The following is a 19383-nucleotide window of genomic DNA, read 5'->3' on the forward strand; positions in this document are numbered from 1 at the left end:
TCCTGCTGTATGTCCTAGCTGCAGTTTTCCACCACTGCCTTGCTCCCTTAATCTCAAGAACCCTTTTTTTTCGACTGCACTCCTCACTAATATCCTTTCTTGCTCTCTATGCCTCTTCCTCTGCCCCCTACCGCGTGCTTTATGGGCTATTCTGTGAGCCTCTTCAACTGTTTCTCCTTCCTTGCATACCCTTCTGCCCAATTACCCTCTTATCCGTAACCGCCTATTTTCCTGTCACTTCCTCTGCCTCCCGACTTCCTCGCTCTTTTTTCTCAATGATTTATCCCCTGCTTTGCCCTCACCCTCTTGTCATGCTAAATGTTTTCTCCCTTACCTCCCTTTCCCCCCGCCTCAGGTCTCTTGCATCTTGTTTCTCCTGGTACCGCCATGCCCTCGGTCCTCATCTCTCCCCCCCTCGCTCCCATTGCGCTGTGCTCCCTTATCTATCCATTCTTGTCTCCCCTCCCCTGTCTGGTATCTCCTGCCCTGAGGGTCTGTGCTGCATGTGTCTGCTGGTGTGTTTTGACAGACAGGGTCCTGACCTTGTCTCAGACTCTGCCGCTGCACAGGCTGAGGGACGTGTCGGCCTCCGCCTCTAACACATCTCCCCATGCAAACACTCGCATGCAAAAGCACCACAAAACAAAAACTAGCACGCGAGCCTCCGCGCGTACACATGTATATACGTACTAACGTGCACATGTATATACGTACTAACGTGCACATGTATACACGTACTAACGTGCACATGAAGACGCACACATCCACTCTACAGGCTCTCTTTGAACTTCATGGCAGCTGTGCGCCGGTTTTTTGTGTGAAGTGCTGATGTGTTCTGACATTTGCATCAAAGCATGGCACCCTGAGCAGATACTATGCCTCTCACACACACACACACACACACACACACACACACACACACACACACACACACACACACACACACACACACATCCACGTCTATTTACACAACGTCACACATTGAACTCACTGTGTACAGACACTTGGCCTATAATCCCTGAAACACGGTGAGCAGCCCGAAAAAGGATGATTCAGATTCACTTGCTTACTTGATGCTTTCAGATATAAAAACACATCATACACGCCACACTATTTAAACTCAAGGTTGCAAAGAGTTCCTCAGATGCTGGAAGACCAGTCCCAAAGTGATTTTGACCTTGTATTTTCATATATGTCTGGGTTGTATACATAACATATTAGAGCACATTGTTTGAGAGATGAACCTCTGATATACCAAGACACTTTTTCTTCTATTCGTTGGCTTGATCCCCCTCGTCTTGTTTTTCATCCCTCACTCTAATCCAAAGTAAGCATGGCCATCCAGATGTCTGTTCATCACTGGTTAATCTCTCACTTACAGTATCCGTGTGTGTTCTTATGGATTGTGTGTGCGTGCTTGTGAGAGCCAAGTTGTCCTCTAAGCTGAAAAGCCATCAGCAGTCAGATCATAGAGCTCGTTCCTCTCAGGACCCCATGTGGGGACAGAGGTAGAGATAACAGTGTGTGCACATATGTGTGTAAAGCACCGTGGCCCGAGCAAGTGTCTTTTCATCTTTTTCTTAAAAAGGCCATCGGAGTGAAACAACAATAGAGTATCTATTCGCGGCCTATCGGTGTGTATCTGTGACTCGCTCAGTCAAATCAGGCAGGATTTCCACGTATTCAGCCTCAGATCCCTCTGCTGCTCATCAGTGCCGTGGCATCAGGGGTTTCTCTGAATGCGTCTCTGAATCCTTTCCATCTCCAACGTCAACGCTTTCTCTCATCTCACAGTTCTTGCACATCCCATATGATCTGTTACGATGCAACATAAACAGGGTCTGATGCTTGTATTTGTTTGTGTCTGCCAGCGGGGATAAAACACTGTCTGACGGCTTTCTTTGTTTCCTTTCACAGACAATGCGGCTACAGCAAGGCTTCTCAAGAGGGCGACGAGGAACTTTACTTCCAGTGTAAGTGACGCCTCTGATAACTCTATTACTGTGATCCGGCGGAAGACCTATTTCTTAATGCTCTTAAGGTCTTTCATTTTTGTAAAGCACTTTGAATTGCCTTGTGTTATAAGGTGCTATAAATACACTTGCCTTGCCTAAATCCATGGGGGGGCATTTGATTAGATTCCTGTTGGAAGTTGCGCCCCCCGCACACACACTAGGGGGGGGGGGGGGGGGGCGGGCGCATGCAACAGCGGTAATTAAAGTTTAAAAGTCTCAAAAATGCTACAACTACTGTCACAAACTGGGTGAATGTGAAGTATTGTGTTAAAGGAGGATGAAAGTGTAATTAAGGAGCACTATTGGAGCGACTTTGATGGTTATTGGACTCAGGATTAATTCATTTGGATTCCCGCTGTATGAAGAAATTAAAGGACGGCGCAAGTGGAAACAATTCACAAAGGCATTAAACTGTTTAAAACACATGCTCAAAGTAAGCTGGATTTTGCCGATGTGTTTATGTGGATTCAAAAGTCGTAAATAATCTACAAAATGGAGGAGACCGATCTGATCGGAGCAACTGTGACAAATAATCCAACTGAAACCGGCATGGACAATGACTATGTTTTATAAATGCGCTTATCCAGAAAAGCCCGGGTTGGACACTTTACGGGCAGAAGAAACATTTCTATTAAAGAAAAAATTATACATTTCTGTCTTTTTATGCCTTTAATGGCTACTAACTTGAATTTGTATTCAAATGAATCAATCAATTATTTTTTATATTTTATTGTAATGTAGAGACAAGGCCTTTTACAATTATATGTATAAAAAAAAAAAAAGTCTAAATATGATATTTGGCCTCAAATCATCTGAGGCCTGGCGCCCCCCCTGCGATCTTTGGCGCCCCCCAGGTTGGGAACCACTGAATCTATACGTAACATACAGAATGTGCGTCTTGAATTTCACTGACCTGAAAACCACATAGTTAAAGACATAACTTCGCATTTAAGAAATAAAAACGCAATTTTCCGGGGCATTGCCAATATGTTGGCTCGGTTTGGTCCCAGCAGAGGGATATCGTTGTAACAACATGAACATCTAGGCTACCCGGAACTGTGCTATTTTGATGCTTTTTTATGCATTATGGCGACGATGCAAAAAACATGTCTCAATGATTGAAAAATGGAGATGTGTAAGTTACCCCAACACGCATGTTTATTTTGAAGATTTCATATGAATTGTGCAGAAAAAATATCCTCTTCTGCCTGTGTCGATCAGGGCTGACCACCAGATGTACACACACAAAGTTAGTTTAAAGACCGGCATTATTCTGACATGATTGTAATGTGACCACTATCTCACATTCACACACATTGAGTTTCTTTTCTTCACATCAGCTTACATTTAAAATCTGTTGGGGCCTGCTTAACTTTCTTTTAATATACATCCATGGCCTACACATTGATAATAATAACGCTGCTTTCTCCTGGGAGGGCAAACATACTGAATGGGCAGGCCGGCTGTACACAGATGTGTGTGTGCGTGACTTCACTATGGGGCTTTGTCTTTAAGATTCCATGTGCTGGAATGCATGTGATTACATGTGACTTTTGAGGCATTAAGTAATGCCACAGCACCAATTCTAAATTCTGAGTGCACGCTTAGCCAACTCTGAGCACACGGACACAGTCCATTAGGGGGTGTGTGCGGGTGAGTTTGATGGGGGGAGATAAAAAGAGCTATAAACGGGGGGAGGGGAGGAGAAAGAGGGTAAAAGCTCCAGAACCAGGCATCAGAAATTCCCAAAAAGCTAGTTAAACATTATTGTATATGTTGAACAATATTGTACATTTGTAGCTCTCAATAGCCATTGTGGCAGATTGAAGTAGTTTGACATATCTTTCCGTGTTTGTGTGTTAATGCGCGGACCAACGCTTTGATAATGTGGTGGATGTGTGTGATTTCAGAGTTTCCTTGTGTGTGTACGTGTTTACACAGTTTTGTAAATGCAGTGTGTGCGTGCTCATTTGCGTTGTTTAATCTCCCAGCATGCTGAGCCCTCTGGAGAGGTTTGGAGCACTACGCCCGATGAATAATGAGCCGAAGCCGTGCGGCTGGGAATTAAATCTGCCCAAACAAAGACATGCCAACAGCTGACAAGCACGCAACACACACGGAAAGACACACATACATATTTAGCCAGCTTTTCAAACACACACACAATTTATTTATGTATGTATTGAACAGACACAAGGCTAAACAGGCACAAAGACACTTTTTCAAACACTTCCTGTTTCGTGACTGTGGCTCTCATGGGTTCATGGTACTGAGTGTCATTTCAGCCAGATTACATTTTGTTCTCTCCTCCTATCTGTTCACTTACTCTCAAAACCCCATTCCTGACCGGAAATTAACACAAAAGATGAATGAGAAAGAGTGTTGGAGGTATGAAGAGGTGAGTTGGCTGAGATGGAGACACTCATCATAAGTGACACGGCTCAGAACATTAGCTTTATGTCAGAGTATGTGACCTAGAAACGCGAAATTAATAGACCACTTTGAGATATCAGTCAGAGTTCAATTACAGAGAGAGAATGTATCAGGGGAAATAAAGGCACGATGGAGGTTAAGAATGAAAATATTTGGGGGTGGGCATGCTCGCTCTGTGGTCCATTGAAAATGATGCAGCCAAGTGTGAATATGCTTCAGTTTCCCCTCAATCGCTCATGGCGGGGACACAGTTAACCCTGAAACTAATCACCCTCCGAGCCAATGAAGCGTGTGTGTGTGTGTGTGTGTGTGTGTGTGTGTGTCATGTGTATCTGAGCATTTGCAGACATTTCCAGATGATACTGTTCATTTTATGGCAATTGAGCCCCCCCTTGTTTATGTGGGTGTGCTATGTATGTACTGCACAGCTGGTTGTAACCTATAAAGTGTTTTTGAAAACCCTCTTTGACAGAAAAGAGTGTTCGATCTTCCACTCAGCCCTGGCCTTGAATAGAAAAGGTTTCATTTGCTCCATAATTTGACTTTTGGCTCTGTTTGTCGTGTGTGTGTGTGTGTGTGTGTGTGTGTGTGTGTGTGTGTGTGTGTGTGTGTGTGTGTGTGTGTGTGTGTGTGTGTGTGTGTGTGTGTGTGTGTGTGTGTGTGTGTGTGTGTGTGTGTGTGTGTGTGTGTGTGTGTGTGTGTGTGTGTGTGTGTGTGTGTGTGTGTGTGGTGTGTGTGTGTGTGTGTGTGTGTGTGTGTGTGTGTGTGTGTGTGTGTGTGTGTGTGTGTGTGTGTGTGTGTGTGTGTGCGCAGGCAAACGTGTGTGTGTGTGTTGGATCAATAAGCGCCGCTATGAGGCAGCCAGTATAGGATCTCTCCTGTCGATCTACAGCTGTAATCACATTTCAGTGCCTCGACGCAGCTTTTGGGAAAACTACCAGACCCTTTTCCTGGAATATTGGTCCTAATGGGTAGTAAACAGGGTCAAAGGTCGTCTAATTGAATCTGCTGGCTAGTTTATTTGCCAGGTGCTCTGTAAATACAATTGGCAGTAGATAAAGAAAACAAGAGGCCCGTTGAGAAACCCGGAGGTCTTTTCTTTTTGTTGTGTACAGACAAACAGTTGGTGTCAATATCACTTGCTGTTTTAAAATGTCAGCGGAAATTTGCAATTGTTTTGTCCCATTAGTGTCACAGCAGAGATTTTGTAGAGGGCATGGTAATTGTTAATATTAACCTTCTCTTTGAATAATTAATCTATTATGAATTGACACTTGTTTTTCTTTTTGTATTCTTATATAAAACCGATGTTGACACGTTATTTAGCCCAAAATACATCACTTTAAACTCACCAGGCTATTTATCAATTGTCTCGTTATGGTAAGAGGACATAAAGTCATGTTATTGTTGGCCTAAGCTGTCACTATTTGTGTTAAGCACCAGTACCCAAGCTCTAAAACGAACAACAAAGCAGCATACCAGCTACGTGTACCCTGTCACTTTAAGGTTTCCCTGCCTCAGTAATGTATGTCTATTACAGTTGCAAGAAACAGTATCGACATCGTCGACGCGTCGCTCCAGCACTAATTTTGAGGCAAGCAGAGAAGACGAAAAGCTCCTGTGATCTGAGTAAAGCCGCATGGAGGAAACCCAAAGTCAGATTTTAAGCAGTCGGAGCCTTTGATCTCGGCCTTTACTCTTTTCCTCTGGAGTTCGCAAGGTCACAACAAAAAACTGAGAATTAGACAAGTTGTGAATACATAAGCATTTTGTATCTACCGTACTTTTCGGACTATAAAGCGCACCTGCATATAAGCCGCAGCAGCTAAATTGTCCGTCTGTCTTGCTCTCGTTCTGTCTCTCGGTTTCACTTTTACTTTGGCGCGCTACCTGTCTCACTCTTTTCCGGCCTCCAGCTTTTCCTGCTGGAGCCCGCCGCTTAAAGGTGGCGGGCGCGGACCGGTCATAGAGCCCATAGAGTTAAAGGTGGTTCATTTTACCTGTAAAATCCATAGATTTAGGAGGTTCCCTAGTGGCCGTTAGCTGCACAAAAAAAATGGGGGAAAAAGTCGCGGCTTATAGTCCAAAAAGTACGGTACTTGAAAAAAATATATTCATACAAAATGTGTTTTAACCTGTGCCTATCTATTTTTCGTTTGTGTTGATTCTATTAATTAAAACCACAGACACTGCATTTATGGGAAAACACGGTTATAAAACAAAGGATCATTCCATTCGGGTTACAATGGGGGATAATTGAAATATCCTGAAAGTAATTTTTACAACCTTGAAAGAAAGAATGCAAAAAAATGTGTTCATCTGTCTTTCGACCTCTGCTTCGCTTTAGTACGATGCAACCCAGACCCTAAACGCCACACACAGTGTTGAATCTGTGTAATAAATGTGTTGTTTTTCGCTATTTTCTATAAATACACAGCATCCTTAAACAGAGGGGGATTATCGAGCAAATAGAAAACACACATTAGTCAACGATTGGCACGTCTTGACCAATCGGTACGCCCTTAGTTTGAAGTCGACCCACAGTTATTGTGGGGTTTGATAGCAGAAACATTGTTGTGCTATCTCCAACATCAATAATAAAACTGAGGTATTGATTTTTGTCTCTGGATCAAAGAGTAAGAGCCTTTTCCCAGACACAGCATCTTGGTCTCATGTTCAACAATCATACAGAGAGAAGCTCTTTGTTGAAGGAGCCAGAGATAGCAATGTCTCCGCTGACTGTAGCTCAAAGCGCTGCAGACATCAGAACTGAGGTACCGCCAGGCAACAAAACATTTCGTTAGCTATCTGTTTTTATTTTCTTATACACAGTTTAATGGTATCTGACTGTGGGTCCTTTTTATCTTTTCTGTGCATCATGTGGACATTTTGCTGCTGGGGCCGCAGACTCTTATCTTTTAATGTCTTTGTGCAGACAAGGATGTGGACCGTATATGATGTGTTGCTGCCTGTTGATTCTTGGGACAATGGAAAGGTTTTGCTTCACTCGTACACTTCCACATCCATCTTTGGTGAGGTTTGTCTTATGTTTGTGTGTTTTCAGTTAAGATCCCAACACGGAGGACCTACATCGACCCGGAGACCTGCGAGGACCTGCTGCAGGCCGTGCACGCTTTCGCCAAGGAGCTGGACAACTCCAGCATCAAGATCGAGAGAATTGTGCACACAGGTACGTGACTGTTTACGGGGACAAAGTAGGGTTGTTACAACACTTTAAAGATGCTCTCAAAACGGGTACTTCTGTAATCTAGTATGCAAAGAAGCACAAGCAGAGTAATCACAAGTTACACGTTTTTTAGTATGGGTCAAATGCCTTTTTTAGACCCTCCCTGCCTAGTGCATGTCCGTCTTTCAAACTCCACATCCTGAGGGCATACAGTATGTCATAAGCTTCATGACCACTCTAATGATATCGTAATTTTTTAAGACTTTAGAAAGCCCTTTAGAGAGCTCCAGAAGGCATTTTACATCAGTTTTACAAGCGGAGTATATTCCTTGTGATGTGCAAAATGATTTTCATTTGTACCTGAGCACTGCGCTGGGAACCGTATATCATAAGTATGAGTGGCACAGTAAGAGTGATGCAATTATTCATAACCATTGCAAGAAAAAGCCAGGCAAACAGAATTCGAGCCATTAGCACCTGCTGTAGTCTTGAGGTAACTGGAGTTGTTTTGCATTTTCCCTTTTACATGCCATCAGAAAAATCGAAGAAACCAGTTCAAGCTGTTTTGAAACTTAATGATCTGCCAAAATCAAGCTTGCCTGTTTGTGCTCTCTGTACTCGATGTTCTGCTGTTTCACCTGCACCCTACCCAATCTTTGATGCCTCTCTCTCCCTCAACAGCGTCTGTTCATTGGCCTCTTCTCTGCTTCTCCTTGTATTTCTCCATTGGATTCTACTGTGTGTCTCCCCCTACAGGTGACTTTGGGGAGGTGTGTCGCGGCTGCCTGAAGCTGCCCAGTAAGAGGGAGCTACCAGTGGCCATAAAGACGTTAAGGGCGGGCTGCTCTGACAAACAGCGACGCTCCTTTTTAAGCGAGGCCGGCATCCTGGGGCAGTTTGATCACGCCAACATCATCCGGCTGGAGGGCGTCATCACCACGGGTAAGCAGGGTGGGGGCAGGGTTTATCACAACCCTCGGCGGTGTGTGGCGCGGTGGGTTAGTGCATTGGTGTTCGGATCAGGTGGGCACAGGTTCAAACCCCACTGCAGTCAGCATGTCGTTGTGTCCCTGAGACACTTCACCCCTGATTGTCCACAGTATTGAGTATGTAAGTCGCTTTGGATAAAAGCGCCTAACAAGTGACATGTACTGTAATGTAGTCAAGCAGGAAGCAGGAGGTTAAAGGCAGTTTGGGAGGAAGGTGAGCGGGAGAAGATGAAAAGAAGCATAGAAGTGGGGGAAATACTCCAAGGATCAAGGAGAAATGGAAGACTTTGACCATCTCTCGTAGCATAAAGTGGGTTCATCACCTTCATCGTCTCGGAGGAAGGGAAAAGGAAGCGGAGGCTGTAGGGGTAAACAATGGAGCTGGATTCCAATATCACACATGCAGAGATGGGAAGAAAACTGGGAGAGGAGCATAGGCAGGAGAAGGAGAGATGATTGGAAAGAGCCGAACCCGCCCGCTTCAATATCACACGCATGGGGGGGGGGGGTCAACGCCTACAGTGAAGAGGGCAGACTAACGGAAAAGGAGAAGAGGTTGAAGAGTAGAGAGCAGGACGCGAGATACATTCCGACACCAGCAGCAGCCGAGCTACATCAAGGCCCATTTTACACTGACAGATAGCAATTGAGGTCCTAGAGCGAAAACAGGAGGGACAGGGAGGGGGGGGGGGGACTTGAACGGAGGAGAGACATGAGAGACGGAGAAGATGAGGTGGAGGTGAATGGGAATGGCAGGTGAAGGGAGAAGCTTTAAAGAGTTTGTGAAGTTCTTGTTACTGCCGCAGTGATGCTCAGCGTGGTGTGTGTGCGTGCGTGTGTGTGCGTGTGTGTGTGTGTGTGTGTGTGTGTGTGTGTGTGTGTGGGCAAGGTGCCCGAACACACTGCGCTCAGTAGGATGGTAGCAGATGTGCAGGGTATAGTAATTGGTGCTAGAGACCCAGCGGGGCACTGAGATCCACTCCAATCTCTCCCACCATCATGTGCGCTAACACACACACACACACACACACACACACACACACACACACACACACTCCAATGCATGCTCTCACACACGTTCAAAGTCAGTCCCATATGCTCATTTTGTCTTTTACTTTCATTGACACACACACACAAAACTGCGTGCCTGCCTCCTCACTTGGCATGGAATCACACACACACAGCACACACACAGTGTGTACAAATCACCTGCTTTACATCACTTACCCCCCGCCACAATCTAACTCTATTCCAGCCCCTCTACCAAACCTGGCCCACCTCATTAATCATCCTGTCCTCTTACCATAATTCAAGGCAACATCAAAACAATATGGGTGTGTCCGTTTACATGGAAGAACTTCCTTATTTCCTGTTCACCTCTCGATGCTCCTTCCTTCAAGACTAACCATCAACCGTACAGGCACTTTCAGGGTTTGAATGGAGGGGTGGAATAAGAACTGAGATCCTTAATAACATACATCCAGTGATAACCATTGTAAACTATAAAATAAAGAACTACAATTATTAAGAAAGATAAATTAATAAATGACCATGGTTTTTATGTGCTTTTAATGTACAATCTTGCTACATAATGTAACCAGAAAAGTCCAGCTGGCAGATAAATGTAGTGTACCATATCTGAAATGACAATTGTGAATGACTTTGTATTTAGATGATGAAATATATCTCCCTTCCACTCTGTCACACAATTAGTGTTTCTCCTTTTGAATTGCTGGTATACTCTCTCAAATACAATGTTTCAGCAGGTGTTCAAATATCACACATAATACCACCTTTGAACACGATTTGTTTGTAGTTAAATGTATCTGTAATTCCAGCACTTTGTAACCAATCACAGTGAAACCCCTCCTCTCTTGCATTAATTACACGATGACCTGTGTATCGTGGCAGTGTCTGTGCTCACTCACTGTTCCCGTGTCGCTGGTAACCTTTCCAAAGAGCCTCCTGAAAGCCCAGTCATACTGGCAGACCCTGAGTTGTGCATATCACAATACCAAACTACCATTTGTGTTATGCACCTGCAAACGGGTATTGAAAGCATTTGTACACAGCTAGGTCTTTGTGTTTTTAGTTGTTTACATATCTATGAAGGTTAATTTCCCTCTCTCTCGCGAGCTCCCATAATCCACTCCTCCTCTCGCATGGTTCCCTCTCTCTACGCCAACTGCTGCAGTCTCATTTTCCTCCTCTCTGCACTTCATAGCACTGCTGGATCTCTGCCATCTGTGCCTGGGCAGTAAGTGTGTGTGAGCATGTGTGTGGTGCATATGCACTGTGTGTGAGTGAGTGAGTGAGTGAGTGAGTGTTTGAGGGTCGTTAAACTTGCTGAGACAGCCAGGGAAGCACACAGGTTCTCCTGGCTTCACCACAGTTCACTGGGTGAGGAATGGCTTTGCACAATGCCTGCCGTGCTGCCAAGTGGACCAGACTCACTCCATTCCCCCCCCGCCGTCCCCCTCTGTGTATCGCCGTCTCCATTACGTCTCTCACTTTCTCTTCTTCCCTTGATTCTTGCAATTTGTACCTTTTCATTTGAAGGTCTCCTATCATGCAAATTGTACTTGTTGATGTCTTTTATACATAAATATGTCCCCGGCGTGTCAGGGAACTCACAAAGTGTCAGGAAACAAAACCCTCTCTTTTCCTCCATAACCAAATCTCTAAACACGGGGGTACAACGGAGCTGATCCAGATTTGCGTCCGAGATGACGTAATATCGGAAATATGGGCTGGCGTTACACCCACAGCACTATCAGAAACGTTGCTATCGGAAACAATGCCCGACTGTTTTGGACGTAATATGGTCTTTGTTTACATTAGCATCGCTAACACTCAGAGCTAACCTGTACTGGAGAGAGCATGTGTGTGAAGAAGCAGGAAATAACAAAAGGAACTCACCTTGTGGTAAACCTGCAAGAGAAAAAGCATTTGAGCTCCATACTGTTTCAGAAATAATCCTTGATGCAGTTTGGAACATGATGTGGTGTTTCAACATGGCAGCATGATCTCGGTAGAATTCTGAGCAGGCACAAGCTCCCCCTCCTCTTTTTAACGTCTAAAATGCATGATCTGATATTTTGAGCAGTTTTTTTTATATACTTGTATCTGAGACCCATAATATATGCCTAAAAATAGCATGATAGGAGATCTTTAAATGCTATGCTCTCTTTGTCTTTCTCCAGGTAACACCATGATGATCATTGTGGAGAGCATGACCAACGGATCCTTAGATTCCTTCCTCAGGGTGAGTTTTGTGTACAAAATGTCCAGCGTATCCTAAACGCTCCATGTGTATTAGCAAAGTATAGCCTCATCATTATCGTGTGTTTCACAAACAAGGCATTTTGTTCTAATGATCCTAAATCCTCTATTATTACAGCGCAGTCCTAGGGCAGCAGTACTCGTGCTTATTACAGTAATAAAGGAAAGGCACCATAATTAACAGCACAAATGGATGTTTCTGCTTAAATATGCTGTAAGCCTCTGTGAACTGTTACCGTGCCTCTGCTCTGTGAACCACAGTGGCGGGGTTTATAATGATACGAATTAATGGATTGTTTGTTTTTTCTTCTCCAAATATAGGGATTCAGCTCAGTGAGCACAACATTGTACTATAGTAGCAGATGTAACCCCCTATTGGGATCACTACATAAATACCAGATACAATCAACTTATGTTCTCCTTCTCTTTTCTTTCATTTCACCTCCTACCTTATTTTCCCCCTATTTCCATCTCCGCGTAACCCCAGAAACATGAGGGCCAGATGAGTGTAATGCAGCTGATGGATATGCTGACCGGCGTGGCATCTGGGATGAAGTACCTCACCGAAATGGGCTTCATCCACAAACGGCTGGCCGCACACAAGGTAAAGCAGGAGGGAGGAGAACAGCAGGGTGATTTTTGTTTCAAAGGAAACTGCAAACATCACTCACCTGTTTCGTGAACCTGAAACTACTAGGGATGTAACGATACCAAAAACTCACGGTACGATAATATCGCGATAAAAAGTCCACGGTACGATATTTATCGCAATATTGAAAAATAAAGAAAATAAATATGAATTATTTTTTTACTTGAATTTTTTTTAATTTTTTTTTATTAAATAATACATCTGATTTGTACAGCATTTTAGTAGGATAGTAGTATTTTAAAGTGTCAACAATATAATAATCAGACCCTGCAATAGAATAAATCAAGTTTCACTTTAGTTTTTCAAGTAACTCAACTCTAACTCACTCACTCAGCATCATCAAGGTTATCTTTTAGGAATATGAGCATGTCCACATATCCAGGTAGAAGCTGGGATGTTTGGGCGTTTACAATATCCCCATGCTGTGGAAAAAACTCTCTTGCTTGGTACTGATGTTGCTGGGACAGAGAGATATGCTTTGGCCATGGGTAACAGCAGTGGGTAAAACTGTGCATTGTCTCTCCACCACTTCAAAAACAATACCGTTTTTGCCAAGAAGGTGAGGCTTATTGACAGGGCGAGATACAAATATACTGGTACTTGTCAATGTCTCTAGGTATGTACATGTAGCCCTGTAAATACGATGTCCTTTTGTGTTATCTGTTGTTTTATGTTCATGTTGTAACCTACTTGCTGCCATGTTGGACAGGTCTCCCTTGAAAAAGAGATCGATGATCTCAATGGGACCATCTGGTTAAATAAAAAAAAAGAATTATTTAAAAAAATGTTTTTTTTAAATCGCGGTACATTTTGTCAGTCTCACGGCGGTATTGAGACATTTATTTACCGCGATATATCGTTGTATCCCTAGAAACTACCAATACTGTCGAAATCTTGTTTGTCATATTGAGATGTCATTCCGTCTATCAAACTGTGGGCACGTTGCGGGAAAAACAGGGCACTTTTGTTTTGGTAAACAATCAATTTGTAAACCGGGTTCGATAAAAGCTTTGCCCACCAGGGTGTCGTGAGCTCACACTGGGTTTGTTTCCTCTCTAAATGTAACCAATGCTAATGAGTTTGTTTTCCCACTCGCAGGTGCTGGTTAACTCCAGCCTGGGCTGCAAGGTGTCTGGCTTCAGACCTCTGCAGGACGACAAGATAGAGGCCATCTACACCTCACTGGTAAGGGAAAAAAACACGTGCAGCCAGGACGTTTTATTTGACATTCTAAGAAGGTAAAAAGTTCACACATGTACCGGTGTACTTTTACATTTTAACACGTCATGTCAGGTTGAGTTCATATAATTAAGCTTTCAGATGAAAAATATATATATTCCAGGGCTTTTATTTCCCTGGATATTTTTGGGTTCCACTCAAGGTGAACCTCTAACAATTCCTTTGACCTACTGAAAATATGTTCAAAGCTGTTCAAAGAGAATATTAAAGCTTTACTTCTACGAACTCTCCACACCCTTTTCCTCCCCCCCCTCCCCCCCCCGCAGCACGGAGGTAAGAGCGTGGTGCTGTGGACCGCTCCGGAGGCCATCCAGTACCACCGCTTCTCCTCTGCCTCGGACGTGTGGAGCTTCGGCATCGTCATGTGGGAGGTCATGTCCTATGGAGAGAGACCCTACTGGGATATGGGCAACCAGGACGTAAGTGTGTGTGTGGGGGAGGAAAGCTTAGAGATAAGAGGGTGCTTTTTTATTAAGCTCCCCAGTCATGTCCTTTATATTCCATTTTTTTTTTATTATCTGCACTTCACCACTCCCCCTCTCTCTTTCACCTCCCTCTATCTGTATCCGTGCCCAGCTTGGATCTTATTAAAAGAAAGCCACAGTACCTCTGAAAGCTTTGGCCATGCCTAAGTCCCCCTCTTTAAGTCTGCATCAGCTCCATGACCAATCCTGTTTTCTTTTAAGGACGCATTGACCCCCTTCTAGTGGCCCTCCGCCTGTCCTAGAGTGCCATCCCGCTCTTAAAAGTCTTCGAAATCCTTTTGGAAAAATTCCTCTTTCAGGAAGTGTACAGGGGTTGAAGAGATTGTCCAGGCAACCGGACACCACTGCTTGTCACCACAAACCTATCATTTACAGGTCAATGTGGGTGGAGTTCAGTTTTCTATTGGTACTTCAAAAAAAATAGGTTGTTTTTATTTCCCTTTTTGAAGGAAGCCATGCTTCTAAAGGGGAGGTGAATGAGTGATGCTGATCTGCATAAAAGGCCATTATGTCATACTTAAAAAGCAACACATTATTAACTTGTTCCATTTTCGACTGTCCAAAATGAATATGCATGAGTTATTAAGAAGGCACGAGGACAGATTCCCTTGCTGCCCTTTCACAAGGCAGGAGGAAGTTTGCTCTTAGCCTGGTTCATATTATCCAACTTGCCAATTGAGAGGGCAAAGGTCAAGCTTGTAGAGCGGCAGGCACATTAGTCCTCTTTAAATTGATACATTATATCGTGACGGAATTGTTGCTCGGGCTGTCCACCTGTGATCGATCCGTCGTGCCCTTTACCTCCCCGCTTTGATTAAATGGAAAATGTCAAATTCTGAAAAGCATTTTCTGAATGCTCTTTAGTGAGATAGGAGCTTAAAGGGCTGAGAGGAGCGTGGGGGGAGGGGCGGAGAGAGAAGAAAGAGGAGCGTGGGGGGGGGGAGAGAGAAGAAAGAGTGTTTGAGGAACTAATGCCGCTGATGGATGTCATTTTTGTGATTATGCTACTATTTCCTGCTCTCGGGAGATTGTGTGTCTTTGAGTGATACAGGAGAAGGACGTGTCTCATGTCCTATTCTTAGAGGAAATCTCTCGTGAATGGATTTTGAATGGGGACAACATTAGTTTGATGGAGGAGCGGTGAACATTGAGGGAGTCTGGAGAGATGCGTTCATGCTCTGCTATTTGAACACAGTGAGGATGTATTCTATTGTAATGCCCCATCAAATATCCTGTCAAGTGACACTAAGACATCGAATATCCTGACCTTTAATTCCACACAGTCAGTCGGCCATGTTGAATTTAGCATTGTTCAGCTTTGGCTCACACCTTTATTCTCTTTATCGCTTTGTATTCCCTATGTGGTTCTGGTTTGTGTTGTAGTTTAAGTCAGGACATAACAGCAGATTTGTTTTCAGCTCATATTGTTGAGGTCAGCAATATCTCTCTGCTGAAATCTGTTTATTTTGCATATGCTGCCGATTTGCAAAGTGACCTTAAGGATGCTGCCTCTATTAGCGCGGGTGGGGTAATTAGTGACAAGAAAATGAAAACACCATCACTTTTCTACTTAGAGTAGGACCTCTACTTTCAAAAGACTTCCATTCTTGGCAACTAAGTCACAGTTAACGAATATAAAAAGGTTTAAATACCTTACGGTCTTTTTGAAGTAGGACAAAACATCCCCCTTTCTCACTAACCAATCACACACATGTAAATCTACTCCCAAATGTTCATAACTCATATATATATATTTTTTCTTTCTTCGTGTGCTGTAGGTGATCAAGGCGATCGAGGATGGTTTCAGGCTGCCCGCTCCAGTAAACTGCCCCCCCCACCTCCACCAGCTGATGCTGGACTGCTGGCAGAAGGAGAGGACGGAGAGGCCCAGCTTCAGCCAGATCCACTCAGCCCTCAGCAAGAGCATTCGCTCCCCCGATGGCATCGGCTCCTCCACGTTGTCCCGCAGGTACTGGTGCATTCACATCTGTCTGTGCTTACTGCCAAAAAAGTAGCTGATTGATTGCGGGATCTTATCTTTCTTACCCAATATCAATGATCAATTGATGCTGGTTCAAATAAACCTAGTAAAGAGAATATACGCAGGACCTATAATCCTTTATACTTTTAAATGCTTTTGATGATTGGGCTACAATCTGATTGGAGAAGAAGACACTAAAATGTATGATATAGAATGCCATAGTTGTTCTTAAAAATCCCAAAAGATTATAGTTTTTAAAGTCATATTATTATGCCAGGATTGTTTTATTAATAAATGTCCACATATAGTATGCCCCAAATATCAATTAAATGTTATACTATAGATGTCCATAAAACATATCAGCTTAGTATGCCACAACAAGTCAATAAAAGGTATCATAATAAATCAAGGAACAAAAAACTAAAGTACAAATAGAAATCTGTTTAGAATATCAGTAAGGTGTGGTAAAAAAAAGTCACTATATTTTCTCTTTAAAAATATTTGTAGTAAAGGTAGTCGGTTTTCTTATCTTCCCAATCAACAATACATGTCTTCTCCTCCAGAACCCTGAGTTCCTCCATCACGCTGGCAGAGAGGCCGCTGCACTCCTTCCCAGCATTCAACTCTGTGGGGGAGTGGCTGGACGCAGTGGACATGGGCCGATACAAGGACAACTTCACCGCCGCAGGGTACTGCTACCTGGAGTCTGTGGCCCGGATGACCGTCCAGTGAGTGTCTCAATGACTCTTTCATTTCCTGTTTAAGAGAGGGGGGTCTCAGAGAGATGATATGAGAACAGATCTGTAGAAACATAACTGCATGAATACATTACATATTCGATTTGCTGCTTTTTTGTCTTATGTAATACACATTTTATAAGTTCACCTTGGGCTTTAAGAAATTATCATTTCTAAAAATAAACATTACTATGCTGGTATTAAGTTACTCTTAAATACACTAGAAAAAAGGTTTTTAGCTTCTTGCATTAAGGTCTCACACTTCCAAAACATATATCCTTAATGTATATAGGTTTGTGTTATATTACTAAAGAAAAGTAGTTGGGATTTAATGTTATTGAGAAATATATAAGATGAAACCGATTTCTCAGGGGATACATTAATATCAGAAACATATTTCCCTGATGTCATCCAGTCGAATAAAGTTATTTGTACTAATGTCTCGATGTGTGTCCTCAGAGATGTGCTGAGTCTTGGCATCACTTCCCTTGAGCACCAGAAGCTGATACTGGCCGCCATCCAGACCCTTAGAGCGCAGGTCATCCAGATGCATGGGCGCGGGGTGCAGGTCTAACTAACGGGGGGGCGCCTGCTCTCAACCTGCAGACCCTCGTGTGTGCAGACGGATGATGGGGTGGAGAAGAGGAGAGAAAGAGAGGTCGCTCTTCCAGACAGAAGGAGAGATGAGCAGATCTTTCAGCTAGCTGCACTCTATCTACTCCTCCTTCCCACACATCCTCATGCCTTCCTTGATTCCTTTCTTCCTTATTTTTTTGTAACCTCTCAGAGACGAGTTCCTGTCCCCGTTGGGGGGATAGCAGAGGATTGATGTCACTGACTTTTTTTTCTGTGACCTCTATCTGCACTTCAATAACAATGTCAGCTCCATCACACTGGTTCTGGATCAGTGCGTAAAGGCAGATTACATATTGTCTGAGCAGGACGCTCTCTGTCTGAAGCTGACCTCCAAGCTGTCAGACTCGTGCTTAAAGGAAAAATATAAGGGTAGAATTTCCCTTTAACACATTGATTGAATAAAAACAGTATGTGGCCACACCCAGGGACTATTTCCTTTCCCTGGGATGAGTTGCTCTGATACAGAATCGTATCGTACGTCAGAGCGTATTTCATCAGATGTTAGAGGAACATTTCTGATGATCCAACATGGCTGCAGTAGCTTAAGAAGACTGTGCTGTCCCGTGTCAAGGATCCAGTGAGAGTGAGGTTAGACGAGGCCTAAATGAAAGCCTACAGTAAATTAGTCTTATATTCAGTATATAACGTGTGCAGACGGAGCGAACACAGGTCCGAGGACATGCTGTACGTTCAGGAACGTTTCCCTTGGGGCTACTGATGGTCGAACAAAAGCTGCAGGATACAATTGTAAAGGTTGAAAATGTGTGTTTGATTGTTCATTAATTTGTTGTGCGTCGCCGTCATAGTTTCTTTATATTTCTCTTCTTTCCAGTTGTTTACTTTGTGCATTTGAAACTAATTCTCCCTTTCCCCAGCTGATGTCTACTCCATGATCCCCCTCACTACTCTGTATAGAGCACGGGCTAACTCTGGAAGATGTTTATCCATATTTATTTATGTTTACAGACTGTACCACAAACCTCTGTAAAGAAGAGTTTGAGAAGGGTTATTTAACTTATAGTATTTTAAAAAATAAAGCAGTTGTGTTCTTGTTTTCTTTATTTTACTGCTGAGTTTCTAACTGAATACATGAGTAGTTTTGTACACTGGAGGATTTGTACTGTCGGCACACAGTATCTGTGTATTCTTGAACACTGGAGCTGGTACGGTTGAAGTTGAGGTCCATTATCTTTGGATGTGCTGTGTACATGACAGTGTGTGTGTTGCAGTATGAATACAGTATTAAGGAATGTCATATGGACTTTTTTTCTCTCTGTAAATGTTGGATTATCATGTTTAAGTTTGCGTTGCTGTTAATATCTGGCTCTGCCATGCTACGTGGTTGCACTTTTCCCCCAGGTAATTCCCAGAATTCTCTCACCTTTTTGTTTCAATACAGGAGACTTGAGCGAGGACGTTTATTGGGGCATTATCATAGGTTTTCACAATAAAAAGGTACATTCATTTCTGACTGAAATATTGTAACTGGTTTGTATTTGGAACAAAATGAGTTTTCCCTCCTTGTACGTACGCTACTTTCTCTGTATCCGTTTTGTCAAATGAAATAAACTCATGTGTCCTTTATAGATGGAATCACACACACACACACACACACACACACACACACACACACACACACACCAATGGTCCCTTTGACACACACAAAAGACTCCACACACACACGGTTGCTTTCACACAAACTGGACCTCTTCAACACAATGAATGAAACTTCCCCTCTGTCCCTCTCTCT

General features: G+C 43.4%; 1 protein-coding gene across 4 annotated transcripts in view; it reads left to right on the top strand.

Annotated features, from left to right (window-relative positions):
• Positions 1-18688, top strand: part of LOC117455135 (ephrin type-A receptor 7-like) — a 179895-nt gene extending 161207 nt beyond the window's left edge. For all 4 annotated transcript variants that reach the window (XM_034094517.1, XM_034094518.1, XM_034094519.1 and 1 more), the window contains 10 exons: positions 1918-1973; positions 7513-7638; positions 8392-8577; positions 11828-11889; positions 12394-12510; positions 13654-13740; positions 14061-14213; positions 16058-16248; positions 16824-16988; positions 17457-18688. In XM_034094517.1, coding sequence (XP_033950408.1) covers positions 1918-1973; positions 7513-7638; positions 8392-8577; positions 11828-11889; positions 12394-12510; positions 13654-13740; positions 14061-14213; positions 16058-16248; positions 16824-16988; positions 17457-17571 — 1258 coding nt within the window. In that variant the 3' untranslated portion in view covers positions 17572-18688. The remainder of the gene's footprint in view (positions 1-1917; positions 1974-7512; positions 7639-8391; positions 8578-11827; positions 11890-12393; positions 12511-13653; positions 13741-14060; positions 14214-16057; positions 16249-16823; positions 16989-17456) is intronic.
• Positions 18689-19383: the final 695 nt, after the last annotated feature.

Source organism: Pseudochaenichthys georgianus, chromosome 11 (genome assembly GCF_902827115.2).
Source record: "Pseudochaenichthys georgianus chromosome 11, fPseGeo1.2, whole genome shotgun sequence".
NCBI classification, from domain to species: Eukaryota; Metazoa; Chordata; class Actinopteri; order Perciformes; family Channichthyidae; genus Pseudochaenichthys; species Pseudochaenichthys georgianus.